The sequence below is a fragment of the Lemur catta genome, chromosome 25 (assembly GCF_020740605.2).
Source record: "Lemur catta isolate mLemCat1 chromosome 25, mLemCat1.pri, whole genome shotgun sequence".
NCBI classification, from domain to species: domain Eukaryota; kingdom Metazoa; phylum Chordata; class Mammalia; order Primates; family Lemuridae; genus Lemur; species Lemur catta.
In genome coordinates this window covers 9,310,812-9,331,671 of record NC_059152.1, presented here as the reverse complement: position 1 = coordinate 9,331,671, position 20,860 = coordinate 9,310,812, and the positions used below count along the sequence as shown (strand labels likewise).

At 36.1% G+C, this 20,860-nt stretch overlaps 1 protein-coding gene across 5 annotated transcripts in view; it reads left to right on the top strand.

Moving 5' to 3' along the window:
- LYST (lysosomal trafficking regulator) overlaps window positions 1–20,860 on the top strand; it is a 126,766-nt gene that overhangs the window by 7,741 nt on the left and 98,165 nt on the right. For all 5 annotated transcript variants that reach the window (XM_045537251.1, XM_045537249.1, XM_045537253.1 and 2 more), the window contains exons 3-11: window positions 1,214–1,304; window positions 3,393–5,472; window positions 7,144–8,170; window positions 9,333–9,494; window positions 10,496–10,652; window positions 12,145–12,371; window positions 12,874–12,940; window positions 16,208–16,317; window positions 17,720–18,146. In XM_045537251.1, the coding sequence (XP_045393207.1) occupies window positions 1,214–1,304; window positions 3,393–5,472; window positions 7,144–8,170; window positions 9,333–9,494; window positions 10,496–10,652; window positions 12,145–12,371; window positions 12,874–12,940; window positions 16,208–16,317; window positions 17,720–18,146 (4,348 nt within the window). The remainder of the gene's footprint in view (window positions 1–1,213; window positions 1,305–3,392; window positions 5,473–7,143; window positions 8,171–9,332; window positions 9,495–10,495; window positions 10,653–12,144; window positions 12,372–12,873; window positions 12,941–16,207; window positions 16,318–17,719; window positions 18,147–20,860) is intronic.

Here is a 20,860-nt window from a genome sequence, read left to right as displayed (position 1 = left end):
TTTTATTTCACATTTTTTTCTTTAGGCGCAGATCTTTATGTTCACTGTCTACTGAAAAAAAGCTCTTTTCATTTGGATATCTCGCAGGCATATCAGATTCAATATGTCTAAGAAGTGAATCCATCATCTTTACCCCAGCCTAATACTACTCCTAAAATTCCTGTCTTGGTGAATACATTATCAGCTACTTAGTTGCCTAAACCAGAAACCTGTGAGTCCTTTTAGATATTTTTTTTCTCCCTTATGCCCCATAGATAATCAACTGCAAGTCATTTCGGTTCTACTTTACAGTTTCTCAAATATGTCTCCTTTTCACTTCTGTTGTTAGAGTACTTTAGATATCATCTCTCTCATCCAGATTATTGTTTCCCTGCCCCTAACTCTGACTGCTACCCCTTTCCCCTAATTCTGTCCAGCAAATCTGATTGTGTCACCCTGACCCTTCCCTAGAGATTGGTGTGAGGAAGAAATCCCAAACTTAATTTGTCACTAAATCCTTGCCCACCCGTGTCCCAGTGATTGTTCCTTCTTCTGAACTCCTGAACTAAATACCCATACCAGCCCTGGGTACCTACTTATACTACATGCATTCTGTTGTTCTTTAACTGTTTGTGTGTCTGTATTTTACGGACCAAATGAGGGGACCTTCTCCAGGGCTTGGACCGTGTCCTCCAGAAAGGGTAAGACAGCAGTCCTGTGGATGTAGTGTGCAGTCAGTAAGTGTTTATTAGGCTACCTTCACTAATAAGTCTTTCTCTCTTTATGTATATTATTTATTAATACTGTCACTTTCTTTTTTTAAAATTGTTTTCTGAGTTTTATATTTAACTGCATGAAGACTACATTTTTCTAGTAACTTTGTGTTATGAGTTTGCTAATTAATAGGGGTTAACTTTTCATTTCCACCTAGTAAATCTGTTTTTTCATAGGTGAGGAATTCTTGCAATGCGCATGGCAGTAATAGCAGCTATTTTTGGAAATATCAGCAAGAATGTGCTAAATATCATCAAATACTCTTACATTCTTCTGTCACTGGAAAGGCTTATAAATTGAAAAGTATCACAGCTTTAATTGGATTTAAAATAGGTTAATTTGATTCTTCTTAAATGCAACCTTTCAAGGAAAAGAGTTTTTTGGTTCCATTTAAGATAAGATATTAAGAATTAATGTGTCTCATCCTCTTAGAACATGGACTTTCTTGTTTCTGACACAGGCATTGACATGTAGAGAAGAACTCCTGACTCTCCTCCTATCACTCCTTCCGCTGGTATGGAAGATACCTGTTCAAGAAGAAAAAGCAACAGGTATGTTTTTCCCTTACCATATCAATCACTTGTGTTACCAAAATTGCACTGGGAAAAAAGTTTCATTGAGAGGTTAATTCTGCCTGAATGATTTGGTACAGCTTTAGGTTCAGAACTCTATATGTTCTTGCAATTTATTATATACTAAATATGAAAAATTCTTTAGGCAAGCTCATTTTTATTCCTTTTAATAATACAAAAACCATGGTGTTTCTTAGGGGATTACTTGACTGTACTGATGATTAGAAAATATGTGAAGAAGCAGAACACTGATCAAAACAAGTAAATTTAGGTATGCATTGGAAAAATGGATAGTGAAAAGTTTGAAGAAAGAAATTAAAATTTCTTTGCTTATTTTAAAGACTGCTTTCTGTTACTGGTACTCTATAAATGACTTTTGTAGTATTTCTTTTAGCTTTAGTTTTTTTAATGTTGCCTTTAAAGGATAAATTTGAAGTAATATTTTGTTTCAAGGCTGGGTAGAATTATCACCCCTAAGGTCAATAGATATTTTTAATTTCTGATTTTGAAAAAATTATGTATATATATATATATATATATATATATAGAAAGAATATATGAAACTTTAAATGTTTAATGGAGAGATTACAGTTTTTCCCTTGACCATTTCTGGGATATGTGAATTGTGAGATGTTTAAAGATCTCTCAGGTTAAAAAAATCCTTCTGTATTGTATTTTAATGCTATATATGTATTTTTAGTAAATTTCTGACATGGGGCTCTTTTTAGGGAGGTGTCTAAATAAGGTCTTATTATGTTTTCCCATGTATTTGTTGATTCATGAACTGTCTGCTTCTATTTTCTTCTGAATTTGTAGAGTTCACAGATTTTTAATCACTTAAGAAATGTGATTAATGCTTTTTTGGGGAAGTTGCCTTCATTGCCTGCATATTTTGCTTGGGTGGAATTTGTCAAATTCGTTTTCATTTCCCCTCTCCTCATCAAGTTTGTTTTCCCTCTCTTAGTTAAAGCTAGGAAAGCACAATTTTTTTTTTTTTTTGAGACAGAGTCTCACTCTGTTGCCCTGGCTAGAGTGCAGTGGTGTCATCATAGCTCACTGCAATCTTAGGCTCCTAGGCTCAAATGATCTTCCTGCCTCAGCCTCCTGAGTGGCTGGGACTATAGGCGCATGCCACCATGCCTGGCTAATTTTTCTATTTTTTGTAGAAACGGGGTTTACTTTTGCTCAGTCTGGTCTCGAACTCCTGGGCTCAAGCTATCTTCCTTCTTTGGCCTCCCATAGTGCTAGGATTATAGGTGTGAGCCACCATGCCCAGTCCACAAATCTTTTATTTAACAGATTTTTATTTATTCATTCTAAATTGCAACTGTATTTTTGTATAGATCTTATTACATATTATTGCAAAGGGAAAGACCAATTCAATTCTTTTTAGTTAGTAAGGAAAATTTGATTATTTCTTCAAGAAATAGTTATTCTGTGTTGACCACATGCCGGGTCTAGGCACTGAGGATGCCTGTAGGCACTGAGGATGAAACAGTGACATCTATTCTCAAGTGACACACTTGAGAAATAATTTGAATGAAGAATTCTTTTAACCTTGGTTTTGGAGAACATTTGGTATATAGTGTATGATTTTAAAATAATTTTGAAAAATCTTATAGTTCCTAAGTTATATCAGGGCTATAAACTAAATGGTATTTTTGATAATATAATATGCACCTGTATCTTAATTACTGGCACAATTGGAAGAGATTTGTAAAATGATGTGAACAGCAGCACTACATACCAGATAATCTAAAGAGTTTCTTATGTTGAAGTTGGAATGTAATATATGGTTTTAAGTCAGATTTACTTTCTTAATTCTGTTCTGCTTTGCTGTTTTTAAAATCACTTTGTATCCTTTGAACTAATGCCAACTGGTGTTTAGAGTGAGGATAAGTGTGGGAGGAAGTAACCCAGAGGCATAACGTAAGGAAATCAGCCCTGCAGCAGAAGCATACTGAAGATAAACTCCTAAAGTGGATGATAAATGAGAAGGTTGTCACCTCTATACAAATTGAGTTTTAAAACATATTGATGTATTCTAAGTCTTCTTTCTTCCATTAGATTTTAATCTGCCGTTCTCAACTGATATAATCCTGACCAAAGAAAAGAACACAACTTCACAAAGATCCACTCAGGAAAAATTACATTTAGAAGGGAGTGCCCCGTCTGGTCAGGTTTCTGCAAAAGCAAGCACTTTTCGAAAAAGCAGACGACAGCGTAAAATTACCCATCGCTATTCTGTAAGAGATGCAAGAAAAACACAGCTCTCCACTTCAGATTCAGAAGCCAATTCAGATGAAAAAAGCATAGCAATGAATAAGCATAGAAGGCCCCATCTGCTGCAGCACTTTGTAACACAGTCTCCTAAAGAAGACCACCTTGCAGTTAAACTTGACCACTTAGCAACCAAAGAACAGACTCCTCCTGATACCATGGCTTTGGCACATTCCAGAGAGATTCTTCCAAGACAGGAGTCAAACACTGACATTTTAAGTGAGCCAGCTGCCTTGTCTGTTATCAGTAACATGAACAATTCTCCATTTGACTTATGTCATGTTTTGTTATCTCTATTAGAAAAAGTTTGTAAATTTGACATGAGCTTAAATCATACCTCTGCTCTAGCAGCTAGTGTAGTGCCCACACTGACTGAATTCCTGGCAGGCTTTGGAGACTGCTGCAATCTAAGCGACAGCTTCGAGAGTCAAGTGGTTTCTGCAGGTTGGACTGAAGAACCAGTGGCTTTGATTCAGCGAATGCTCTTTCGAACAGTGTTGCATCTTATGTCAGTAGATGTTAGTACTGCAGTGATGATGCCAGAAAGTCTTAGAAAAAATTTAACTGAATTGCTTAGGGCAGCTTTAAAAATTAGAACTTGTCTAGAAAAGCAGCCTGACCCTTTTGCACCCAGGCAAAAGAAAACATTACAGGAGATTCAGGAAGATTTTGTGTTTTCAAAGTATCGTCATAGAGCCCTTCTTTTACCTGAGCTTCTGGAAGGAGTTCTGCAGATCCTCATCTGTTGTCTTCAAAGTGCAGCTTCCAATCCCTTCTACTTCAGTCAAGCCATGGATTTGGTTCAAGAATTCATTCAGCATTGTGGATTTAATTTATTTGAAACAGCGGTCCTTCAAATGGAATGGCTGGTTTTAAGAGATGGAGTTCCTCCTGAGGCCTCAGAACATTTGAAATCCCTCATAAATAGTGTGATGAAAATAATGAGCACCGTCAAAAAAGTAAAATCCGAGCAACTTCATCATTCAATGTGTACAAGAAAAAGGCACAGACGCTGTGAATATTCTCACTTTATGCATCACCACCGAGATCTCTCAGGTCTTCTGGTTTCAGCTTTTAAAAACCAGGTCTCCAAAAACCCATTTGAAGAGACTGCAGATGGGGATGTGTATTACCCTGAGCGCTGCTGTTGCATCGCAGTGTGCGCGCATCAGTGCTTGCGCTTGCTCCAGCAGGCTTCCTCGAGCAGCACTTGTGTCCAGATTCTTTCAGGTGTCCATAACGTTGGAATATGCTGCTGTATGGATCCCAAATCTGTGATCCTTCCTTTGCTCCATGCGTTTAAGTTGCCAGCACTGAGAATTTTTCAGCAGCATATATTGAATATCCTTAACAAACTTATTTTGGATCAGTTAGGAGGAGCAGAGATATCAGAAAAAATTAAACAAGCAGCTTGCAATATTTGTACCGTTGACTCTGACCAACTAGCCAAATTGGAAGAGACGCTGCAGGGAAACTCGTGTGATGCCGAATCCTCGTCCAGTTTATCTAGTCCTTCTAATAGATTTCAGGGGATCCTGCCTAGCAGTGGATTTGAAGACTTGTTGTGGAAATGGGATGCCTTAAAGGCTTATCAGAACTTTGTTTTTGAAGAAGACAGATTACAGAGTATACAGATTGCAAATCATATTTGCAATTTAATTCAGAAAGGCAATGTAATTGTTCAGTGGAAACTGTATAATTACATATTTAATCCTGTGCTCCAAAGAGGAGTTGAATTAGCACATCATTGTCAACACCTAAGCACTACTTCAGCTCGAACTCATGCGTGTAGCCATCATAAGCAATGTTTGCCTCAGGAAGTGCTTCAGATTTATTTAAAAACTCTACCTATCCTGCTTAAATCCAGGTTTGTATATGTGTGTGTGTCTGTGTAGATTTTTTTTCTCATTTTATACTTTTGAATGAGTGATAAAGTATATGCATTTGAACTTCTAACTCTGATATTTCCAGGGCTTCATCTGTAGTATAATTGTATTTATTCTTTTCTAGGATTTAATTTGAGTTTGTCAGCAAAAAAAGTTGCCATCCCATGTGTGATTTGTTTTAACCATTTATTTGTGTGTGTATGTATGTATGTGTTTTTACTGGGGTGGTTATAGAGAAGAGGATAGAGCCATTGATTTTACTGTCTTAGTGAAAAAGTAAAGTTTTAAATATACTTCTGAGAAAAATGGATGCAATACAGATATCTAAAAGCAGGGCAAGTTTAAATTAATTTTATATTTACTTGATAGAATATAGTTAGTCATTAAAATGTTTACAGAGGTCATGTTGTAACACGAGAAAAAGCTTATACTATTTTATGGGTAAAATATACAAAATTAAAATAGTATTCACTTATTTACAGCTATGTAAAATATGCATATACATAAATGATAATTATGTATTGAGACGGTGATGTTAATGGGATTATTTTTTAAATAGCATATTTACATTTATTACCTAAGTAATATATGTAGAAAAATTAGAAAATACAGATAAGCAAAAAGAAGAAAACTAAAATTACTTTTCACTCCACCAGTAAGTTTTCCAGATTTTGTGATTGTCAAGACTGGTACATTTAAAAAATAATTTTATAACTAAAGTTGCTTCTGCTAGGTAGACTGACTTTTCAAATTCATGCATATATAATTTTAAAAACTTATAAAAAATATAACCACTCATTATTATCTTCATTTGTGGCTTTTTTGGTCCATCTTAGTACAACTACTTTAAAACTAATACTGATGTTGTCATTGCCTTACCATTATTTTTTAAAATTTCTGACATTCTGGCATTGTTTAAGTAGAATTGACTTTGATTTGAAAGTTTTGTAACTCCTTGGCTTATTTGTGCACAAACTGGATCTTTGTAAAGTAAGGGCTGAGAATCACTGAGCTGATTTATATTAAAGTTATTGCTAGAATTCTCATGATTGAGACATGTGAGTCTCACCTAAGACAGGGCTGAAATCTTTCTTTAATATTTATATAATCGACTCAGATTAACTAGCCAGATCAGAAGAGGCACTACAGGGAAACTCATGTGATACTGAACAACCTTCAGATTTTCGGCTCTGTAGTTTGGTTTTTTCTCTTTATGAGGTGCAGATTTAAAGCAAACAGAAAGTCATAAATGAACCGTCAGACAGACAAATGAACAAACAATGCCTGCCTGCCCTCATGGTGTCTACCTCAAGTGTGGTGGTAGTTGTGGTATTTAGAATTTATATAAAATTTGCCATTTGGAGAAAAATATTCTTACCTAAATTACTTCATTTAATTTGGGACACATATAACCTTTCCTTTTTAAATACTGCAGGAGGTATATGTGCATTGTTTGCAGAAGGGTGTAAGAATAATTAGAAAGTAACTTGAGGTCCTGGTCATACCTAAGAACTTTAGCCAGATAACTGATGAATCAAATTAGGTAGTATTTAGTATGTACCACATGCAGCATTGGCATATTACATACTATATGTAACTATTTATAAATGTTTCTATATGTAAAATCTTTTATATGTTTTTTTTCCCCACAGGGTAATAAGAGATTTGTTTTTAAGTTGTAATGGAGTAAATCAAATAATCGAATTAAATTACTTAAATGGTGTTCGAAATCATTCCCTAAAAGCATTTGAAACTCTGATAATCAGCCTAGGGGAACAACAGAAAGATGCTTCAGTTCCAGGTATTGATGGGATAGACATTGAACAGAAGGAGTTGTCCTCTGTAAATGTAGGCACTGCTTTTCATAACCAGCAAGCTTATTCAGATTCTTCTCAGAGCCTCAGCAAATTTTATGCCAACCTCAAAGAAGCTTATCCTAAGAGACGGAAGACTGTTAACCAGGATGTTCACATCAACACAATAAACCTATTCCTCTGTGTGGCATTTTTATGCGTAAGTAAAGAAGCAGAGTCTGACAGGGAGCTGGCCAATGATTCAGAAGACACTTCTGGCTATGACAGCACAGCCAGTGAGTCTTTAAGTCATATGCTTCCGTGTTTATCTCTTGAGAGCCTTGTCTTGCCTTCTCCTGAACATATGCACCAAGCAGCAGACATCTGGTCTATGTGTCGTTGGATCTACATGTTGAGTTCAGTCTTCCAGAAACAGTTTTACAGGCTTGGTGGTTTCCAAGTATGCCATAAATTAATATTTATGATAATACAGAGCCTCTTCAGAAGTCCTGAAGGGGAGCAAGGAAAAAAGGAGGCAGATACAAATGTAAATGAAAACCAAGATTTAAACAGAACTTCTCAACCTGAGGTAACTATGAAGGAAGATTTATTACCTTTGACTGTAAAAAGTGACCCTACACCATCAGAAATGGGTACTCTAAAAAAGAGTGCTGACAGTTTAGGTACATTAGAGTCACAGTATATTTCTTCCATAAATGTGGAACAAATTTCTGCTGCTGAAGCTGCTCCCGAGGAAGCAAAGATTACAAGTCAAGAAAGTGAGACCTCACTTCAGAGTATACGACTTTTAGAAGCCCTGCTGGCCATTTGTCTTCACAGCGCCAGAACTACTCAACAGAAGGTGGAATTGGAGTTACCTAATCAGGTAATCGCTTGTCCTTAGTCCAGCTCTTGTGTAATATATAAATATGTATACACATACACACACACACACACACATATATATATTTAAAGTTCTAAGTTAATACTATTCTAGTTTTGTTTTTCCAAAGATTTTACATTTTGAGATGGTCCTATATGCTTAACACAGTACCAGGTACTATGGAGGATACAAAGGAGCATGTGACCCAGTTCTCACCCTAAAGTAACTTAGGATTTAGTTTGGAATGCAAAACCCCTTGTGAAACAGTGTATGCATTAAGTGTCAGATGAATAATAATGGACACTGTATTTCAAAGTTCAAAGTTCTCAATTTTGGTGTGATGCTGTTGGGTGCCCTGTCCAGATCCGCTTTACCAAACTGACCTGCCCATTGCCATCTGCTCATCAGCTTCTGTCTTCAAAGGATTGCTCTTGGCTGGCAGGAGGCGGCTTGCTGGAGTTGCCTGGGAAGGGTGCTCATAGCTAGTGGCTAATGGACATGACTCTGGGGGTGAGGACAGTCTCTGGGGTACAGTTCAGGCTCCAGAGCTTCCCAGGAAACTAGGCTGGGACCAGACTTCTCCTGAACCCAAATCTTTGTCCAGATTTTCCCCTGACCTCTTCGGCTTCCCTCACACCCTTAAAAATTTTCTCCTGAGAGGACTTCTTAACCCAAAAAGAATCTAGGGACCTTGGAAAGTGACAGACCTCTTTCTTCTTGTGCTTAGTAACTCACCCCTAACTGCTCTGCCAGCCAGCCTGCTCTTCCCACTCCAGTTCCAACCTCTGTATTGCCTCGTATCTAAAAGCTCTCGATGCTTCTGAATTGCTCAGAGTCTACCCTCTTTACCATAGCATTCAGAACCCTTCACAGTCTTGCTTTTATTTCTTTGCTTAGCCTCATTTCTTGCCATTCCTCACCATACTGTAATCAAAACCAAACAAAACCAGTGAAGTGCTTGATAAATAAAAATGTTATTAATTTTAATGGTAGGATGTTTATATAAGAGATAGATATTTATACGGTCATTTTACTTTTATATCAATTATAAATAGACTAGCTTTCTACTTGTTAAGTAAATATTAATTTGTCATTTGTCTTCTTACCATTTAGTTTTTTTAAAAACATGTTGTTAATATTCTTACTCTCTTTTATTTTACCTTAGAACTTATCTGTGGAAAATATATTGTTTGAAATGAGGGACCTCCTTTCCCAGTCAAAGGTGATTGAAACAGAACTGGCAAAGCCTTTATTTGATGCCCTGCTTCGAGTTGCCCTGGGAAGTCATTCAGCAGATTTTGAATGTAATGATGCTGTGACTGAGAAGGTATGAATAATATACAGTTGTGTTATCTGGGTATGACTAGCAGAGGCAGAAGTGTGGGATGGGACACTGATGAACGTGGCTAGAACATATGGACCAGGATTTGATCAGGTGACTTTGATGGGTCGTATTTTCATCATCTGGGATGGACAGTATTTCATCACTACCCTATCTCATAAAAAACAGGAGGGCACTATGATAGGCTTTTCTTTACATAATCTGGAAATTTACTGAGAATTACTCCCAGTTAAGGTAGAAATGTATTATTTGATTTGATAAGTCTTATGTATATCTGATAGTTTATTAAATGATAATTCAGGGATGGTGCTGATTTAGCTATCCTATCTGGTCCTATGTTGTTGGTACAGCTAATATTTCCAGAACTTTCTACTCACTTTAATTTAATTTTTTTTTTTTTGAGACAGAGTCTCGCTTTGTTGCCCGGGCTAGAATGAGTGCAGTGGCATCAGCCTAGCTCACAGCAACCTCAAATTCCTGGGCTCAAGCAATTGTTCTGCCTCAACCTCCCGAGTAGCTGGGACTACAGGCATGCGCCACCATGCCCGGCTAATTTTTTTTTTCTATATATATTTTAGTTGGCCAGATAGTTTCTTTCTATTTTAAGTAGAGACGGGGTCTCGCTCTTGCTCAGGCTGGTCTCGAACTCCTGAGCTCAAACGATCCGCCCGCCTCGGCCTCCCAGAGTGCTGGGATTACAGGCATGAGCCACTACGCCCGGCCTCTTAAATAGATTTATTTTTCAATAAAACTGAAATGACCTATAGCTTTCTCTGTCAGAAACTTTCTTTTTTGAGGTAAGTTGTCTGAGTTTCTGGGAAATTTTGCTGAGTGAATTTCATAATTTATAATGATTAATATTGATTACTATGGTTTTTTTCTCAATATTGAAGCTGTCCTTACTATGACTTTGAGTAATAAATATTCTATTACTGAGAATGAATAAATGTTACAGCTTTTACCTTTGAATTGCATTGATCTTATAGAGTCATCAATCTGAGGAAGAACTGTCGTCCCAGCCTGGTGATTTTTCAGAAGAAGCTGAAGATTCTCAGTGTTGTAGTTTTAAACTTTTAGTTGAAGAAGAAGGTTATGAAGCAGATAGTGAAAGCAATCCCGAGGGTGGCGAAACCTGGGATGATGGTAAAATATCACTGAAGAGCTTATGACTGCATCTGCAAGTCACATTGTTAAATAGCAAAGTGGTTCATAATAATACTACTTTAGGATTTTGTATTGCCTTAGAATTAAAAAAGTGTGTTACATTATCTTGTTTGATCTTTGAAACAAATTCCAGCATTTGTATATGTAATTATGCGATATATTTTGTTACCATGAATGTTTTCTGAATGCCTAAGAACATGGGGTAAAAGAAAAATTCCCCACTTTAATATGTATTCTAGTGTGAAAGATAAACAATAAATACCAGAAATAAATAGTCTGAAGTAAATAAAACCAGGTGACATAATAGTAATAGTGATTGGGTGGTGAGCAAAGTCTTTTCTGAAGAGGCAATATTTACATTGAGGCCTGAATAAAAACAAGCTAGCCAGATGAACACTGGCAGGAAGAGCATTTCAGGCAGTTTGTTGTAAAGACTAAGTAACATGGGGAATGCAGAACATCTTTCTGTGACATCCAAGGATGCTGCAGCATAGATTTCTTCTTAGTTTACCACAGCCCATCTTGACCTTAGGATGGAACTGCATTGCATGGGATCCTTTCTTTGTCTCCGGGTTTAAAACTTGAGTAGAACGGAAAAGATGGGTTGATTAGAGCCAAGATATTTCTGGGAAGGCTCCATCTTATTATATGCTGGTCTTATGAATGTCCCAGTACTATTAGTCTTTATTGAGTTTACAGTAGTTTTTCTTACAGTTGATTTTCTCTTTCCCAACCAGTAAATGGGAATAATCACTGATATCTTACTTAAAGGGCTTGATGGACCCAGGGCTGTTGCTTTTTGAAAAGCTATTGGCCTAATGGTGGTTTTCTTATAGTACAATTTTATCATAGTACAGATTTAATTTTATAATTGTGGGTTTCTTTTTTATGTTCTATGTTTGCTAAGGGATCTCAAGAAATTTATAAATTTCTTAACTATATGAACTTCTTTTAAGAGTATAGCAGTCTTAAAAGATCATATTAGTCAAGTTTTCCAAAATGCAACATTCAGTAAAACAGGGTCTGTTTCTCACTTATGAAGAAGATAAAGTTGAGAATTCATCCAACCAATAGCCAAGCTTAATGTTTTCAAGCAGTATGGACAGGCACATTGAACAACACTGTGATTTAGGTATTTTTGGGTCAGAAAGTTTGGGACAGTTTTTTCCCCAGTCACTTCAGGAGGGATGTGTTAAATTTGTATCCCACGTCTATAAAAATTATTGTTGCTAATATTTGTAGTTCTGTTGAAGATCAAAATTACTTTTAAGGCTACTTATTAATCTTCAAAATATCCATAAGGCTTGATTATTCAGTCTACGTATTGTTATCAGACGTCATGTTGTTGGAAAAGCTTTTGTGAGCATCTTGTAGATAGCACTTTGCCACTAGATCTTCTAAAATGATGAATAAAGTATGAAATATTCAGTGTTTAGGGAATAAAAATAATTTTTTCTTTTTCCCTTTCCAGGGGTAGATGTAAAGTGTGAAACAGAAGGTTTTAGTGCGTCAAGCAGTCCAAATGTCTTACCTGAAAACCTCACTCAAGGAGAAATGATATATCCTGAGATTTGTATTCTGGAATTAAATTTGCTTTCTGCTAGTAAAGCCAAACTTGATGTGCTTGCCCATGTATTTGAGAGTTTTTTGAAAATTATTAGGCAGAAAGAAAAGAATATTTTTCTGCTCATGCAACAGGTAAAAAATGTATTTAGTTAAATGTGATCCATATTTATCAGACTCATACCCTAAAAACACATCTCCTTATGTATAACCCAACTTGTCTGAAAATTGAGATGATTGACTACTGATCTTTTATAGTACTTTAAGTGTGTTTTTACCTACAAATGGTATTCCAAAATCTTTTAATTCCATAGTTCCCTAAAGTAGCATAAAAAATTAATGTTGTCATTGGCTAGCCAGTAATGAATTCTCATATGTTTCTGAGAATGGGTAATATTTTTAAAATTGCATGTAATTTTATTATGTGCCTATTGTTTTGGAAAATCAGAAACAGTATAAAAAGAAAATGAAAATTATGTATAATCCTACACAGTATTCTTTCCAGTTACTTTAAAATACATAAATATTTATACAGTAGACCCCCCCCATCAGAAAATTTATTATGACGTTACAATTCCTTCATGCTTCTGTGAGGGTAAGAAATTTAATTTCTTATGTTTTGTTTTTTAATCTTCAGGGAACTGTGAAAAATCTTTTAGGAGGGTTCTTGAGTATTTTATCACAGACTGATTCTGATTTTCAAGGTGAGTCAAAACTGTTAGTTTTAAACAATAGTTTTGGCCAGGCGCGGTGGCTCACACCTGTATGTAATCCTAGCACTTGGGAGGCCGAGGCGGGTGGATCGTTTGAGCTCAGGAGTTCGACACCAGTCTGAGCAAGAGCGAGACCACGTCTCTACTAAAAAAATAGAACGAAATTAGCTGGACAACTAAAAATATATAGAAAAAAATTAGCCGGGCATGGTGGCACATGCCTGTAGTCCCAGCTACTCGGGAGGCTGAGGCAGAACGATTGCTTGAGCCCAGGAGTTTGAGGTTGCTGTGGGTTAGGCTGACGCCACGGCACTCTAGCCTGGGCAACAGAGCGAGACTCTGTCTCCAAAAAATAAATCAAAATAAAAAATAAAATAAACAATAGTTTTGCAATTATTTTATGTGAAGAGTTGATTATAATGGTTTCCATTGGCATGGTGCCCTGTGATTTCAAAAGTATTTTTGTATGTAATCATCTCATTTGTTTCTTAGATCCACCCAATGAAATAGACATGGTGTAAGCATCTTTATAGAGAGGAAAATCTAGATTCCAAGGGATTGAGTTGTTCAGGGCCATATACATAGCAGTGGCATTGCAGGGACTGTAACCCAGTCTAAACACTGTGTTGGTGCCGTATCTGATGTTGATTGTCTGCTCTCTACTTAGTACTTCCTCAGACATTTGATAAATTCATAATAAATATGTAATATGCTTTCTAACCACAACAAACCTAAATTCTAGTTAGAGAATTAAGGCTAACATACATGATGCACTGATTTGGGTTTTTCCGATGTTTCTCTGTGATTAAATTCAGGCTATATTAGTACATTTTTGGTAGTAATATTCAAAAGTGATATTGGGTCCTTCTGAGTGCATCATATCAAAGGGTTTATGATATCTAGATCTTATTACTGGTGATGTTAACTTTGATCACATGATTAAGATGGTGTCTGCCAGGTTTCTCCATTTTAAAGTTACTATTTTCCCTTTATAATTAATAAGTATCACGTGGGGACATAACTTGAGACTATGTAAATATCCTTTTTCTTGTCATACTTTAACTCACTAATTTTAACATCCATCCATTGATGATTCTTGACTGAAACAGTTCATACTGTGATATTTATCAGATAGTGATTTTATGTTTTCTTCATTCCTTCTGTGTTTATTAATTGAGATTGTACTGTGTGGATGTGCCAGTGGATGATTAGGGGTCTTCCCAAATACCCTAATGAAGAGAGCTTTACTTTGGGGGACCATTAGGACCACTATTAGCCCATGTGGCACTTTGCATACATTAGAAAAATACATCTTCCACGTGTAGAGCTTGGCTAGCAAATAGTATCTTTGTACTAAGAAAAAGGTATTCCTTTCTTTACCCAGGCAACACAGCCCAACACCAGGATGCATGGCTTGATGAACAGCATTCAGGCTTTATTTCAGTCTGGATTTTTCCCTTTGATTAGACACTTGACCAGTTTGCAGCCTGTATAGTTATGCTCAGCAGCTCTGATGCTAACATCCCACTATATGTCTGAGCTTTTGCCTGGCAATCCATTCCATTTCTTTAGAGAAGAGTTACCATGTTTTCAGCCTAAAAATGAAAGCTGAGCTATCTGTACTTTCTACTGAGAAACAGGGAGCAAGGTGGATATTCACAGATAGATCTTTCATTAATCCCTGTGTTGTCGGCCACACTCTCACTTCTTCTCCAGACCTTAGGTGGATAGATTGGCTCCCCACTGCTCTGGGACTCTTTGTAATTCAAAGGAATTCTAGACTGCAGTTTTCTTTTTTATCCACCTACTTTTCATCTTCAAGAAATATTTTTAAATCTCTTATCCAATATGCCCTACTGCTCCCTCCCCCACCCCTTTTTTCATCCTGTTATGGGTTTCTTTTTATAAAAATTCTGTACTTTAGTGCAGTGAGTTTTTAGTAGTACACAGAAGCAAGTATATGTATTCATTCCCCTATTTTGAACTGGAACCTGTCAGTTTTGAACTGGAAAAAAAAAAACCCAAGCACATGCATTTTTTACTTTGATTGTATTACTTTCCTACTCAGAAATCTTTCATGGATTCATATTACTTACAGGACTCATGCTGTTTTATAGTCTTATTGCAAGTAGTCTTTTCAGATATACCTGTTATATTACTGCATCAGCTCTTTGCTTCTATAAAATATGTTACTTAAACATGGCTTCTATTCTTTAACCTTCAGGTCTTCCCAAACTACCAGTGTTTTAAGATACATCTCAAGTTTTATATCAGGATTATTTTCGTCATGTATAAAGTGAAGATAATGTTGAATTTGTAGGGTTTTTCTGTGAGAGTCAGCTGAGATAATGCATGTAAAAATACTTTGAACACTATAATGTGCTCTACAAATATTAATTATTATTTTACTTTAAATAATTCTATGAATTTATGTACTACCATTTTATGTTTTATGCTAAACCCATGGTGGAATAAAGAAAATGTTCAAATTAAACAGTTTGTGATATTTAAGCATGCAAATAGTCATTAATGTTCCCACTTTTATTTCCTGTGATCTAATTTTATATTTAGAAAATGATAGTTATACTTTAAACATTTTCAAGATGAGAAGATAACAGACTATTTTGTGGTATGGGAGTTGTATCAATTTAACAAATACTGTGGGTTTTTTTTTTTTTTTATTTTATGAGACAGAGTCTCGCTCTGTTGCCTGGGCTAGAGTGCCATGGCATCAAGCTCACAGCAACCTCAAACTCCTGGGCTCAAGCAATCCTTCTGCCTCAGCCTCCTGAGTAGCTGGGACTACAGGCATGCGCCACTATGCCCGGCTAATTTTTTTTTCTACATATATTTTTAGCTGTCCATATAATTTCTTTCTATTTTTAGTAGAGACGGGGTCTTGCTCTTGCTCAGGCTGGTGTTGAACTCCTGAGCTCAAACGATCCGCCTGCCTCGGCCTCCCAGAGTGCTAGGATAACAAATACTGTATTGATTTATGCTTCTTTAAGGAATGCCCTTAGTTTACTTGTAGCCAACCAATCTTTAAGAAAAGGGGTTTTGTTGTTTTTGACGGTTAGTTGGTTGGTTCGCATTTAGTTACATTGCTATTTCCTCAGCAAATTTTGTGATTACTGTACTAGATTTTTTATAATCCATTCAAGATGTTACAGTAGTGTTTGCTTTCAATGAAATTGCTTACTCATTTCCTTTAATCAAATGTACACTAGTTTTAATTTTTTTCCTCTTTCTTTAATTTAGCATGCCAGAGAGTATTGGTGGATCTTTTGGTATCTTTGATGAGTTCAAGAACATGTTCAGAAGAGCTAACCCTTCTTTTGAGAATATTTCTGGAGAAATCTCCTTGTACAGTAAATATGCTATAATTTTTACATTTTTCACTGGTACCTTAATAGAATGTATTTTTAATTATTTGGAAATGTCTAAGCTCTTTCTTTTGATGTGGCAGTTGTATAGTCAGTTTTCTATTATTATGTGTGAAGCTCTCAGTTATTTTATTATTAGCACATATTTCAACCATTTCACTTTGATTTTGACTAACCAGACATATCACTGGGACCATAGTCCCTTTAACACACTGTATCCCTAATTTTGTGCTTAAGAAATGCCAAGTAATTTTAATTACTAAAGAGAACTTTAATTATGAATAATTATAACCATCTTAAGGGTTGTGCTTTTCTAAAAAATCATTATCCACTCTTCATTCATCTTCTGTATTTCTTTCCATTGGTACAGCTTAGTGGCTTTTTAGACTGTTCTTTGCTGGGAAACCCATTTTTATAATGAAATCTTGGCTAGAAGCATAAGCAAATAAAACAGAAAACTTTGGAGCTGTTTTGTTTGAAGCAGGAAAGGACGTTCCAGAGCTCTGCCTACTTTACACCCCTCTCCAGTACCGAGGACCCTGAGGGAGTTCTGTGGAGCACAAGTTAAAATCTGCTAGTGTAGATCATCGAATGCTGTTTGTTTATGGAATACTTGTATTACTTCTTTTGAATGTATTTCTCATTATTGTAAAATTAACGTCAGATGTTATGCATGCGTAAGACATTGTACTAGGTTAATCTTTTCTACTTTTTTCCTTATCTCTCCTAACCTTTGTTCTACTCTTTAATTAAATGCTCATTTCTTCATATCTTTTCTATAAATTCTACATTTCAGTTTAACCAAAAACTTATAATTTAAAATAAAACCCTAAAACCTTATTTCAATTGCCAAACACCGATGAAAGAAAATTTATTTGATTATTAAAGAAGCATGTGAAATAAGCTGGAAAGTAATTGAGCACTCAATTTTATAAAGTCTGGAATGCTATAGTATCATTCAGAAATCTGGAGAATTTGTAAGGTCTCTGGCTATATCCCTGATTTTAAAATAATTGAGAGAAGAACCATAGTTTACTTGGAAGTAAGCATCCTTCTTTGGAAGAAATCATTACTGATATAAATATTGTATTTAATTTGTAATACTTAAAACCAACTCATAAATATTAGATTTGTACCATAAAAACATCTGAACATGAAACAAATTAAACATAAGAGATTATGTATTTTAAGAATGAAATCTGTTTGATATTTTATCTCAGCTACACAGAAATGAAAATTTTAAAGATCTGGTAGATAGGAAGGTATTTAAATAGGAATGCTGATATGTGTGGGTATGTTTGTATTTGCATTTATAACCTGAATTTCAAGATTATCATGTCTCTTTCGACGTGCTTTTAAAGTTTTATTTGTTTTTCTTTTTCTCTAGAAAATTATTCTTCTGGGTATTCTGAAAATTATTGAAAGTGATAATACTATGAGCCCTTTGCAGTACCTAACCTTCCCTTTACTGCATACCCCAAATTTAAGCAATGGTGTTTCATCGCAAAGGTGTCCTGGAATTCTGAACAGTAAGGCCATGGGTTTACTGAGAAGAGCACGAGTTTCACGGAGCAAGAAAGAGGCTGATAGAGAAAGTTTTCCCCATCGGCTGCTTTCCTCTTGGCACATAGCTCCAGTCCACTTGCCACTGCTGGGGCAAAACTGCTGGCCACACCTGTCAGAAGGTTTCAGTGTTTCACTGTGGTTTAATGTGGAGTGTATCCATGAAGCTGAGGGTACCGCAGAGAAAGGAAAGAAGATAAAGAAAAGAAACAAATCATTAATTTTACAAGATAGCAGTTTTGATGGCACAGGTATGACGACAGGGTTATCAGATTTGTACACAAAGATTTCCCAGACAGCAATTTTGGTTGAGCAATAAGAATATATAGCAATGTTCTAACTTGCTCTGAACACACTCTTCACCTTAAATGCCTTACTTACTGGTTGTAGGTCCTCACTTCCAAAGCCTGTGTTGTCAGATAACCTTGACTCTCCTTTTTCTTCTCTACTTTTGTCTTTTATGAAGGCGGGGGTGGGGGGTCACCGCATGTTCAACTTCTGCTGGGGTCATCAGCCCCATTTCCGGCCTCTTTTCTGGTCTCGTTACTGGATGCAGGTGGCTCCTGAGGTTAGAAAAGGAAAGGATAAAGCCCTGCAGCCGCTTTTCCTTCTACTACCTGTTTCCCAATCCATATTAGTCAGCTCCCATTTCATCTTTCTTGTATTTCAAGCTCTTCCTCTCATGCTGTGTCTTACCTCAGTGGCCCTTTCCTCGTTCCTGTTATAGAATGTTTAAATGCATCAGCCATTCTCCAAAGTTAGAATAAATGTTATTCCAGTTCTTTCTATAACCAAAGAATTGCTATTATACTGCTAGGAAACTAAATCTTGTTATTCCTATGACTAGGACAGAAAGAAACTATTCATTAAAAAGCAGTTTATGGTGGTGGGCTAATTTTTTCTATATATATTTTAGTTGGCCAGCTAATTTCTTTCTATTTTTAGTAGAGACGGGGTCTCGCTCTTGCTCAGGCAGGACTTCAAGCGATCCACCCGCCTCGGCCTCCCAGAGTGCTAGGATTACAGGGCCCGGCCCACATTTCCTTTTTAATCTCAGCAGATAATTTGTGATGTTTCAAGTAGTAATAGAATTTTCTTTCGTGAATTGAATTTTACCACCTAAGAAGTGATAGCCCTGCATGTGACAGCATTGATAATGATGGTATCTAATATACATCGAGCACTTTCTGTATGTGAGCATTTTAATTTCAACAAGTCAGTAGGTGCTCATACTATCTGTATTTTTAGATGAAGTTAAAGCAGCCTGACCAACTTATATAGCTATTAGTAGTAAGCAATGGAAAGGGATTTAAATCCGGCTTTATTTAATTCCAGAGCTTTTAAACATCAGGCGCAAACTATAACCTATGCAGATTGCTTTCTCATATTTTAATGGGGGCAATCACAATGTAAACAGTCTCTTATAAAATGAACAAATATATGCAGTGACCTGAGAAAAGTAAATATTGGAAACTTTTTAATATTTTATTTTAAAGATGTATTAGAAAACTTATTTTAGAAATGATTTTGCATAAACACTAAAACATGTAAAAATAGTAGACATATATACCAATTTTTGAAGAGAGATGAAGAAAATATTGCAGTGATATCACATCTTTTGCCAATAGACTGTATACCTTTGAGCAAGTTTTCTAACCTCTCAGGATCTCAATTCTATCACCCCATAATATTTTCCTAGTCAGATTTTTGTGAGCATTAAGTTAAGAAATATTTGTAATGTCCCTATAGTTCTTAGGTACATGCTGGTTTTTGTCCTAGTCCTTTATTTGTACAAATTCAGATTTGGTATATAGACATTTTTTAAATGTCACATCAGATGCACATTCTCTCTATATATTATATCTTGGGCAGTAGTCCTCAAAATAATAGGTGACTTTAACTCTTCTTTTTTAGGGCTATTGTTATTGCTAGGGGGAGTAGTTTTAAAAATTGATGGTAGTTTTACCTGTTGAAAAATGGCAACTAATGATATATGTATGCAATCTAGTAACTAGTAATGTTCATCTTCTCTAAAAATCTGAGCCTTTGGACATGCATTTTGTATTGTATATCATAACAGCTTGCCATAAAGTCACATGCATTGTAATAACAGGTAGCTCATCATACATCCTCAGGTAGTGCTGGGTTTTAAATGGTGAGGAAGAAGGGTCAGCATGACCAGATAGCCCAAAGCCTATAAGCACTTATCTTTGCTTGCCTTAAAGAAGCATTAATGTAGTGTTTCAGAATCATTTAGCAATTATATTCAGGGATCACTTGCCAGGAAATCTAAATAACGAATATATTCAAACACTACATTTTTCTGAAAAGATTTTTAATATGATCAATTTCAAAAAATTGTACCACTGTGATCATTACAGAAAGACTTTTGGTAATATGAGGCATTGACAATGGTGTGTGCTTCCTGGACCCGGGTCAGTGGTGTCATAGTGGCCTAATCCAACTGATGAAAGAAGCTTGGTACAGATTGTAATAGGTAATCACAGTGACATTATAGTCTGGTCATGCTCACAGTTGCCCTCAGTTATTATACATTTCAAAACATTTAGTAACTTCTTTTTTAGGAGATAGGATCTTGCTCTGTCGCCCAGGCTGGGGTGCAATGGTGCAATCATAGCTCACTGTAGCTGTGAACTCCTGGGCTCAAGCAATCCTCCCACCTCAACTTCCCATGTAGCTAGAACTACAGGCACATATCACTACAACTGGCTAATTTTTTTTTTTTTTTTTGTAGAGACAGGTGTCTTGCCATGTTGCCCCAGCTGGTCTCAAACTCCTGGGCTCAAGCGATCTTCCCACCTGGGCTTCCCAAAGTGCTGGGATTATAGGTGTGAGCCACCATACCTGGCCCATTTAATAACTTCTAAAATATTCAATTACTGTTTTTCACCTGTTATGCTTTTTTAGAATTAACTTCTATACTTTGGAAATACTGCTGTTTGCA